Raw genomic sequence first — 11,048 nt, forward strand, 5'->3', positions numbered from 1 at the left:
ATGTTGATGTCTTTTTCCTGTTTATTATGTTAAATGGTTGATTAAAAAAGTTGATTAAATTCAGCTAAATCAATTTAAAAAAAAACATTTTTTTAAAAAGGAAAAAAAGAAGTCGGAAGTTGAAGTAACCCGCAACTGCAGTGTTCCCGAACCGGTCCCTAAGTTTGGCGTTCAGGTTCACTCAGGTTCACTCTTGAACTCTTGCCGGTGACTGTTACCAGCTCCAAAGTGGAAGCGAGTAGTAGATGTTTTTCTGTTGTGAAAGCTGTTATTTACAATGTAAATGTATCACGCGCAGTTTGAGTAAAAGCTATAGTGCTCGTATATGAAGAAAAGCCTTTAATTTCCCCTTGTTGAATGTTTAAATATTACCGGAGTGGTCGCGAGTCTCCAATTAAAAGGGGGAACATTTTCAAAGGAAGGTTGTGTGTGATCAATTACAATTCCCAACTGGAGTAGAAAGTATCTCCTTGTTGTTCTAATTGGTTATTTATAACTGAACCTTGTAACGCTAAGAATGAATATTCTTTAAAAGCATAAATTGTTGTATTAATAAGGAGTACAACAGTACCCAAGCCAAGATGCAACCCCTTTCTATAGTGAAGACAGCTCTGTTTAAAGCAATCTACTTCACGGGCGAAGTTGTTAACGGTCCAGTGTCCTCTGATACAACTGTGACATTGCTATCTGAAGTTGGTAGTGTGGCAGTACAGCTTCAAGGTAGCTACTGGAACCAAGACGTTGTATACAAAGCTGGGGAAGGGAGCTGGGAGCTTGTAAGAAGATTAAACAAATAACCTGTAATGCTGAGTTTGTTGACGTGGGGAGAAAGTCTGTCTGGAAGCAGAGGCAGTTTATCCTTGTGGCACTAAGGTAAACTAAAGAGGCAAAGAGGCGGCCCTTTTGGTGGAACAGAGAAACATTCCTTGCCTACCCGTAGAGATCGAAGTGTCCTGTCTTTAAAATGCCTAACCATCATCATATATAAAGTTAAAGCAGAAGTACCAGAACTGTGGTTGTCTATAAGACTGTCCGTAGAAGTCACATTGAAGTTGGTTGAGGTAGTTGCACACTGTAGAACCAAGGAGTCGGTCTCCAGAGTAACAGTAGTAGTAGGGTGGTTGTTAAGAGGAGAACAACCCAAGAAAAAGCATCCTGACGATTATACCAACTGTACTGCAGAGGTTATGAACATTTGTAGAATTGTAAAAGAAGAAGTGGCTAATCTATTTTCTGAATTGTAACAAAGAAATCTAGGAAGGAAGACATCCAGGATTACCATTGGTGCTATTTCCTTGGCAACACATTGGAAAGGGATATTTTCAACTGGAAGCTGAAGAACTGTTTGTTACCAGTGGATTTTTGTTTGGTGAACTTTTGTTTCATTTGGAACTTACATGAACTGGTTCAAGATTTTATTTTTTGGTTTGAACATTTGGGGAAATTGACAGGACAGGTCATCCATGGTTACTGGTTGTTTATTATTCATTCATTTACGATGTTGTTCATTTACTTTATATGTTTTTGTTGTTCAGTGTGAGAGCCAGTTTGTTTCTGTTAGGAGTGATTCCCTTAGTTCTTAGATTAGGTAGGGAGCTCCCTGATAGAGTAGGCTTAGCAAGGATGTATTTGCATCTTTTTCTTTTAATAACATTTTAAATTCTGAGAAACATACAAGCAGTTATATCCCTATTGTGACGTGTATTGTACCCATGGCCCTTCACGCTTTGAGGTCCCTCAATTGTTTTGTTTCTGACATGTGGGAGCATGTGTATGCATGAGTACAGGAAAGTAAAGAAAAGGTGTAATACTTCTAAGTGCCTTCAGCACCAAGAGGGGAGGAAGGGAGGGCAAACGTGAATCTAAGCAGATAAAACCATCAGAAATAAGATTATATTAAGTAATGTATGCCTTCAGAGGCTTGTCGATCTGCTTAGAATCACATGCTTTGCATAGACTAGCGCGCAGTACCTATAGAAGGTGGTGGGTTGTTGGAAGGTACAGTGGCAATCCAATGTTTAAACACTGCCTGACCCACCTGTGAATCACTCCTTGAATGTGCATCTAAGCAGTAATTCTGTGTGAAGGTGTGAATTGAGCTACAAGTAGCTGCTGTGAAAATTGCATCTAAAGGTACATTTGCAATAAAGGCCAGAGTAGCCCCTCTGCCTCAAGTTGAGTGTGCTCTGGGTGTGAACAGTAAAGTTTTCTTGGCCATAGAATTACACATTTGGATGCATTTGACAATCCATTTAAAAATAGCTGTTTTAGATACGGATCCCCTTCTCTACCGGTGGTTATGGAAACAAGGAACTGATCTGTTTTCCTTAGTGGTTTTGTCTTGTTTTGGTAGTACATTACTGCTCTCCTAACATCTACTGTATAGCGGCTTTTCTCTGCTGAATTAGTTGGGTTCTGAAAGAAGGCTGGAAGTTCTATGGATTGGTTAAGATGGAACTTTGATATACATTTCAGAGAACAACATGGGTGTGTTCTAAGAACCACTTTGTCTTTATGAATAATAGCAAAACGATCTTGAACTGAGAGGACTTGCAGTTCACTGACCCTTCTAAGACTGGTTTTATGCATTGGCTCAAAAGTGGGACCCATGAGTTTAGAAAGTACAACATTTAGGTCCCATCCAGGAGTTGGATTTGAAATTGGGGGGGGGGGGGGTTAGTCTTTTAACCCCTTCCATAAATGCCTAACTAAAGGCATCTTCTACCATGACATTTTGGTATGAGAGGTGTTGTATGCTGATAGAGCTGCTAAATGAACTTGAAGGGAATTAAAGACTGAGTCCAAGAGGTAAAGCAGATAAGAGTACTATATATGAAGGTGAGCAGTCAATTGATGCAGCGTGTTTTGCACCAAATGACAAAGCGTTTCCACTTGTTGAAATAGCAGTGTCTTGTATTAGGTTTATGCACTTCCCTTAAGATGTCCATACATTTTTGTGGCAGGTTTACATGCCCAAACTCTGACTTCAGGAGCCAAGCTGCCAAGTTCAGTGTTTGTGGGCATGGATGGAGTGTTGTCCCTTGATATTGAGATAGCATGTTGGAAAGGCACGATAGTTTGACTTGTACAGAGGGACATCATGATCAGGTGTGAAAACCATGGCTGCCATGCCCACATTGGTGCTATCAGGATAAAAGTGACTTGTTCCTGGGGCATATTCCTGATTACTTTGTTCAGAAGTGGTGTTGGGGGGGAAAAGCGTACGCAAATCTCCCAGACCAATTCATCCACAGAGCATTCCACTTGAACCCCGTTTGGGGATACCTGGATGCGTAGTCTGGGCAATGTGCGTTCCCATGTGTTGCAAAGAGATCTGTCTGATTGCGCCCATTGTGTGAAGATGTTGTGTAAATTATCTGTGTGTATTTGCCACTCGTGTTCTGCGGGCATTTGTAAACTTCTGTTTAAGTTGTCTGCCAGAGAGTTGTGTTCCCCTGGAACATGTTGAGATAGGAGGAATATGGTGTGGCAGAGAGACCAGTTCCAGATCTTTTGAGCTAATTTGGACAGACTTCGAGAGTGTGTTACGTCCTGCTTGTTTATATAGAGCATGGCTGCGGTGCTGTCTGTGAGCACAAGAACTGTTTTCCCCGCTAGCTGATGTTGAAAAGGTTGAAGCACTTTCAAGACTGCTAGCATCTCTAGTAGGTAAATGTGATTTTTTTGGCTTGCTACTTCTTGTGTCCACACGCCGTGAGCAGTTTGGTGGAGATGATGTGCTCCCCAACCTGAGAGTGAGGCGTCTGTTCTTAAGAGTGGCCTGCACTTCTGGATTGTGAAAGGGTTTTCAATTCAACATATTTTCTTTCGGCCACCACTGCAGTGTTTGTACTAGTGACTCTGAAATGACCCCTAGATTGACCTATTGACCCCTTGCTTGAGACCATTGTTTCGCTAGCCACTCGTGCACTGGGTGCATGCGTAGACGTGCATGTGGGACAAGGTATGTGCAGGAAGACCTCATCCCTGACAACCGGCCACATAATGAGGTCTTTGAAACAGCATGTTTTATACTCTTTCGTTGAATGGGAAAACAAACCTCTTGGGTTTGAAGTAATGTGCAGAGGAATTGTTTTACTTGGCTGGGAACGAGCCTAGATTTTCTCTCGTTGATTGGGAACCCCAATCGTAAAAACCAAAAGGTTGATTGTGGCATGAGTGTTCTGTTGACACATCTGTGGTGTGTCTCCTGCTATGAGCCAGTCCTCCAGATAAGGGTACAATGGGATAGATTGCCGTTGAAAGTGTGCCGCCACTACTGCCAGTACCTTGGTGAACACCCTTGGTGTTGATTAAATGCCGAAGGGGGGCACTTTGAACTGGCAGCAAGTGTTCCCTAACTGGAAGCATAAATACTTTCTGTGCGCTGGCAACATTGAAATATGAAAGTATGTATCTTTCATATTCAATGTTCTCATGCAATCTCCATCTTTTAAGAGAGAGAATACCTCTTGAAGAGTTGTCATTTGAAACGTTTGTGGTTTGACGTATGTGTTGGCTCGACGCAGGTCTTACATAGGGCACATGATTAAATCCTTTTTTTGGACCTAGGAAGTACACTGAATAGATACCCTTGTTTACCTTATGAGATTGCACCTTTCTGTAGAAGACACTTGATCTCTGCTTGCAGAATGTACTGGTGTTCTTGCGACATCTGCCTGAGTCTTGGTGGGTGAGGCTGTGCACTGTGTCTGCGCTGGAAGCTCTGTCTGTCTGCTTTTAACAGAATCAGGCTATCGGCCTCTCCCTGTATTCTGAAGTTCGTCTTGCCTTACCCATTCACTTCAGTGCACCTATGGCTTCCATCTTTGCTTTATGGCCGTCCATGTTAGTCACAATTAAGCATGAGCAAGCTAGTTGTACGTATTCTTGCTGTCTTGCTGTTCCCAAATAGCTGAAGATATACTTGGGTAAATGTGTCGATCCTCTAACTATAAGAGTCATAAGCATGTGCTTCGTATATAAGAGAAATGTGACCCAAGTATCTGCTTAGCTTTGTGCATAGATGCCTATATGCTTCATGTCTAACGCATCTCTATCATGTCTGTGGTGAAGTCATCAGCTTCTTCGAGGTTAGTCAGTCAATGTGTTCGATCAATGACAACTGTAGCTTCTCCATATTGTTAGTTGGGTATGTTTTAAATGGCTGTCTGAGCAAATAGCTTTCTCACATCTGCGATACTTCAACGATGGCGAAGAAGGACCTAGGAGTCATGTGCATCACTAATTTCTCTGCCTTTGGGTTGCGAGTTGGGTGGGGTCACGAGGGTCTCCCTCAATCCCCCCTCTGATCGACAAGTCGGCCACACTCCCCAAACGACCCTCGCTATTCACGTACAGTTTCGGGACCAAGACCTGTGTTACTCCTCTTAGATGCCCATGATACTTTTCATGGTCCTCCAAACTCCAGGTCATATAGTTGCGATCTCAATCAGGGGTGCACCATACCCATTTTCCCCAATAGTCACGTGAATTGGAAGGAAACGCGAACACTGTGCCTGATGGGAAGAGAGGACAATGTGTCAGCTGTGACTTCAGCAAATTATGTGTCTGTTTCCTCATCTTCTTCCGTCTCCAAGTCCAGTGATCCCTTCATCCGTATAGTTTTTTCAGTAGTCTTCCTGCATTGTGATATTGCTACTCTGATGACACAAAAGGCAAATAACACTGGTAGCAATGCTGCCATCAGTACTTTCAGTCCGTTGGCCACCCATGATGGTATACAGGAAAAGATGTATGACAGCAGTCGTCGTCTTGTCCTATAGCATTTGTCTCTACCTCCATTTTAGCATGCAGGTTTGATAGTTAAGTGATAGCTTCTGTTAGGGTCTCATTTTCTTCATCATGCGTAGGTATATATGTACATTAGGAAGGCCTGATCCTGGCACAAACGCCTCCTTCCATAGCTGTGAGAAGGTCTAGAACGTATCGGTTCTGTAGGGCCATTAATCTGACAGCTCTCCATTTTTCTTTGATTGCGTTGAACCCCTTAACGGTTGAGTTTATCATCTCCATCAACTCCCATTGCGTGATCTGGAGCCACTTGGCATTCACATTAGCTTGAACCGCTGGAACAATGGACACAAAGAGCATCTCGTTCCTGATGAACAGCCTATGTTCTAGTAGTATTGCATCCAGCGCAGCTTCCATTTTCGATGACTAGATTTCTCTCTTTACTCTCGTCAGCTCTGCAGATCTCTTCTTCCTCTGATGATCATCCATCTTAGGGAACCTGTTTACTTGTATTTCCTTCTGAGGTACTACTAATGCTGGTGTGTTCAGCTGTACTAGAGAGCATATTCCTCGCCAATTCTGCATCATTTGCATGTATGCCTTGGTCCTGCAGGCCCAGTAGTTAGTCAATTAGCACTGTGATACCGACCTTCATGCCTGGTATCTTCAATATTCCCTTGCATCCTTTATTCTCTCCAACCTTCACTGGACCATCATTCTGGAAACACAATGAAGCACTCTCGAGTGGTAATTCCCATACATGTTGGCCTAAGGGCAATTTAAAGTTGCCTTGGTGTCATGCAAGTGCTTCTCTGGATCAGGTTGGCTTCCGCAGCTCCTACGAGCAACAGTGGGACTGGCACATCGATCTTGATTACATCACCCAGTGCTGTTTTAGCGACTACAGTCTACTGAAGACACGCGGCCTGATTTCAGCGTCCCCCCTGCCTTCACCATGCTGCACGCGTCATGTATTCGAAGTGGGTCTTCAGAGTGAGGCTCAACCTGTGGCACCCCCATAGAGTGCGCTTACCGGTGGTTTCACTTTTCTCGTACTTATGCATACACGTTCTTTGTGTCGATGTTGTGTTATAAACAAAGTGTCCCCCGCCCTCTTGTTCCCTACCAGGCCTAATCCAAAGGCCAGCTATAACTCCCACAGTCCCCCTTTATTTCCCCCCTAGGAGGTGTCCCAGCCTATCACGCTTATTACCTCAATTGGTAGGTGCGCCCCCCTGTCTGGCGCTGAATCAGCACCTTCATTACATTATATTAACTAAAGTACTATCAGCTAATGGTTTTTCAATCGCTCTTTGGCTACTCTACAATCAGCATCACCCCAGGAATTACGATTTGTGTTCCGACCTATTCTGGGTGGGTACACTGTCCAGTAATAAATGGAACGATGGCCTTACAGAGATCATTATATATCTCATTGACCACAAACCTCTCATTCCTTGAATCAAGTAAGGATTGTTCACACATCTGCATCAACTTAATATATATTTAAAAGTAGTTTTTGCTTTGAATTCAAATTTGCCTTTGAATGTTCTAGGGAAGGAAATGGCAACCTAAACTACTTTGTATTCTTACTAAAATCAGATGAGTCAATATGTTATGGTGCTCATTTCCCTGTATGTGAATTCAGTTTGTATGTTTTTGTCACCCTGACTCTCCTCTCTGCTTGTGTACATAGTAACGCATCTTTTTAGCACCAATATGTGCCACGCTTACATGAATGTGATGCCTTCTATTAACTACCTCTCTTCTTTTTCCCAGATAATCATGAAGTCTTGCACGGGCATTGACTATAAGGAGTTCTATACCTTCCTCAAGACCATTGCAGAAAATAGGATTCAAGTACTGCAGAATCCTTTGAAGAACAAGGGCGAGGCTTTCCCACTTATTTCATCTGAGCCAGCAAGTTCAAATCTAGGACCATACCATGCAGTGTTTGACCTGCAAAGGGTAGTAGATGTGATTGCTGCATTGTTGACTAACCTCGACTTCCGAAAACTGGGCATAGAATCATTTTCTCCCCCTCCTGCGGAACTACTAAACCATTTGAAGGGAGTTCTCAGTTCGGTGAAATAAGTGATTATTTTGAATTTTTTTAGAACTACATCTTCTACAATGTTTCTAACTGGCATCTGCTGTGCTTGATAGAGGCAGTGCACACGTAGGAGACAAATACGGTGCATTTATGTTTTCCATGTGGCTCACTAGTAAATATGTAAATGAAACAAAAGGATGGGTTAAGAAATTAAATGTTTATTTGCAAAACTGCACACATCCTCAAGAAAGAAGATATTTAATTGAAGGTACAAGGCGTGTGTTACAAACTACTTGTCATTGTTCTAAAAATATTTCGTGCAGTTTAATTGCCCCTCATTTCTTTTTAAGGTTTTTATTTAAGTGTTCAGTTAGCATTGATGTTCAGACGATGCCAAACGTCAACTGTAATATGAATGATCATGCTGTTTCAGACAGAAAAAGTGCACCAGTTTTTTCTTCTTTTAAATACTGTATTTCATTGAATGTTTCTAAATGTTATGCATATAGAGCATTGGATGGGTTTCCCTAACTTCAAAGAAAATAATAAACTGGTGCTTGTCAAGGTGTCTCACATAAATTCTGTCCTCTGTCCAAACCTATCCTAACCTACGTTCTATCCCTATCTCTAATAAACTAAACAATACAACCTTTGCCTAAACAAGTTGGTTTCCACTCTACTTGCCTTCTGTTAGCTGGGTTCTTACCCCACCCACTTGTGTCTGTAGTGCTCTCTCATGTCCCGATCTATTGATAGTTTTCAGAATTGGGTCCTTCAAGTCTTTCTCTCTTCCTAGAGATGGTTGCTCGGGACCCCCATACAGGTTCTTGTATCAGTTCAAAATGTTCCTTTCTACATTGGTATTAGAGTAGCTGGGTTTCTAAACCTGTTCCTGGTCACAACCACATTATTGGGGAGCCCTGCTTGCTGTGTTTTCATATTCAGTCTCTGGTTTACCCCTGTTGTGTCTTTTAGCCTTCTCTGGTTTCTCCCAACTTTTAGCCTGGCTTGGGCTACATGGCCTTTCGTCTGGACACTGTTTGCCATTCTCTTCCTCATGAGGTTGTCTCCGGATCACCCCCTGATGGGCTTTCCGGCCTCTCCGGTTGTTTGGGTATCATCTTACTTTCTCCCCTTTGTGAGGTAGTGTCTGTGTCGGCCCCTTGTGGGCTTTCTGGCCTCTGAAGCCATCTGATTCTCAGGTTGCTGTCACCAGCTCTTGGTGTAATCTGTGTCAGCCCCTTGAGGGCTTTCTGGTCTCTCAGGCTGTCCTATTTTCAAGTTGCTTTCACCCCTTCGTGGGGTACACCCTGTGTTAGCTGCTCTTGGGCTTCCTCCGTGACTTGCAGCCCTTCTGTTTTGCTGCATACCTGTTTTCCTGTGGTGGTGCTCTTCAGGGAAAGCAGCTTCTTTGGGCAACCACAACTCTGATGTCTTTGTGGCCGGGTCTCCTCCCTCAGTTCCTCCCGTCTGTACCGAGAGTACTTTGGCATCGGAACTGCTGTACATCAGCGGGCCACTTTGGGGTTGGCTTGTTTTTTCCTTGGCCGTCTTCGAGCTCTCTGCCTGTCTCCTGGACTCTGCAGTGTTCTGCATGCCTCCAGTTTTCTCCGCCCACCACATCAACAATGTGGTCCTGCCTCCAGGCTCGTCCTGGAAGAGAGCCGTCCGCTCCTCAGTGCTGCAGCTCAGGCCACTGGGTTTCGTCCTCAGACTGACTGCCTCTGGTTCTGCACGGGCCTTGAGCCTTTAATGTTCCTTCCTGGAACAAGAGAGGAGACACCATTGGTTCTGTTCCTCAGTTAGGGGTGCTAACAGAACCGGCTCAGGGCCCTGTACATCAATGCCAGACGGAGGTTTTAATTTCTTTTATATGGGAGTTTCATGGACTACCATGTTGTGCAGGTTTTCCTTTAAGTTATCATCATTCTTGATCATCCAGGCCTGTGCAAGACCCATGTATATTCCGATGTGACTTGTGTAACATTTCTATTTCTCAGGGGGGATCCAAATCACATGAACACATTTTCTGGAAATGTGTCTTCACTATTTTTCCATATGTGCCCCTTTGCCATACAGCTAAATAATGCTTGGCTTGTTTCCAAGGGTACACGCTTAGTCTGTTTTTCATATATTGTGCTTGTAGTTCTTTGTCTTGATTTGTTTTTATTATTTGTTAGTCTAATTTTAGGGTGCATTTACTCATTTAGTTTGCATACATTTACACTTCCAACGGGTTTGAATATATTGCTCCAGCAGCAGCATTGCTTGTGATAGATTGGTTGGTCAGGCCATAGCAGCAGCAAAACAGACCGGGCTTCTCTGCAGGTGCAAAATGAGTCCCCTAGAAGGGCCTTGGATGACTCATTTGACCCCGCCCCCTGCTTATTAGCAATCTGAATTGTAGACCACAACGTAGTCTGACAATTCATTGTTAATTTAATAGTAAAGTTAATGCAGTTAATAACTGCACTACCAGTGGAATACTGGCACTCTTCAAATATTGTATTTATCCCTTTAAATGCCTGTTCCAGGTGACCAGTTTGTGCCTGGGCAAAATAAAATGTGTGTCCAGGGAACTTTGGCTTTTGGGGGTAGGTGGTACACGACATACTGCTCCTGCAACTCCTTACATACCTTTGTGCCTCACCTTAGGATGCATGTTTACACCTCGTGGCAAAACGATTCAGCTTATTTAGGGCGTATGTATAAAGTGCAGGGTCTCTGTACTATACTTTCTTTCTTTTTGTGCAGTCTTCACTGAAGGTTTATACCGAATCACAAACTAGTGGCAGTTGAAGGATGGGTGTTGTTATTGAATACAGTCTATTGAGAATGTGACTGCACAAGTAACTCATTGTTCCAACATTCCTACAGGGATTACATGTAGATTTTAATTTCATTTCTGCAGTGCATGGTTGTAGTTGGAAGAGACTAAGTCATGGACCCACCCAACAGAAACCATTCTTGTGGTAAACCTCGGCCTGGCCTCTGACAAAATATTGAAACTAGAAGGCAGAGTTGAAGAATAACCGTGAATATGTGCACCAGTATGTCTCTGCCTGAGAGAAATTAAATTGCTAGAGAAGGGAATTGAAGGGAGCATCACTGCCTGCTAATGCAGAGTTCCACCAACAAAGAGCAAATTTTACTGATGGTAAATACAACTACCATTAATGAAGGTATTCCCAACGACATAGCCACGTACTTTATATGCAAGCACAACATGACTATTGGAGAC

The 11,048-nt window shown here is 43.1% G+C and overlaps 1 protein-coding gene across 1 annotated transcript in view; it reads left to right on the forward strand.

Annotated features, from left to right (window-relative positions):
* Positions 1 to 8,371, forward strand: part of JMJD4 (jumonji domain containing 4) — a 391,572-nt gene extending 383,201 nt beyond the window's left edge. The window contains exon 6 of the mRNA XM_069647083.1: positions 7,534 to 8,371. Within this exon, the coding sequence (XP_069503184.1) occupies positions 7,534 to 7,848 (315 nt within the window). The 3' untranslated portion in view covers positions 7,849 to 8,371. The remainder of the gene's footprint in view (positions 1 to 7,533) is intronic.
* Positions 8,372 to 11,048: the final 2,677 nt, after the last annotated feature.

The sequence above is a fragment of the Ambystoma mexicanum genome, chromosome 2q, assembly GCF_040938575.1.
Source record: "Ambystoma mexicanum isolate Mex_15411 chromosome 2q, UKY_AmexF1_1, whole genome shotgun sequence".
In the NCBI taxonomy this organism is placed as follows: domain Eukaryota; kingdom Metazoa; phylum Chordata; class Amphibia; order Caudata; family Ambystomatidae; genus Ambystoma; species Ambystoma mexicanum.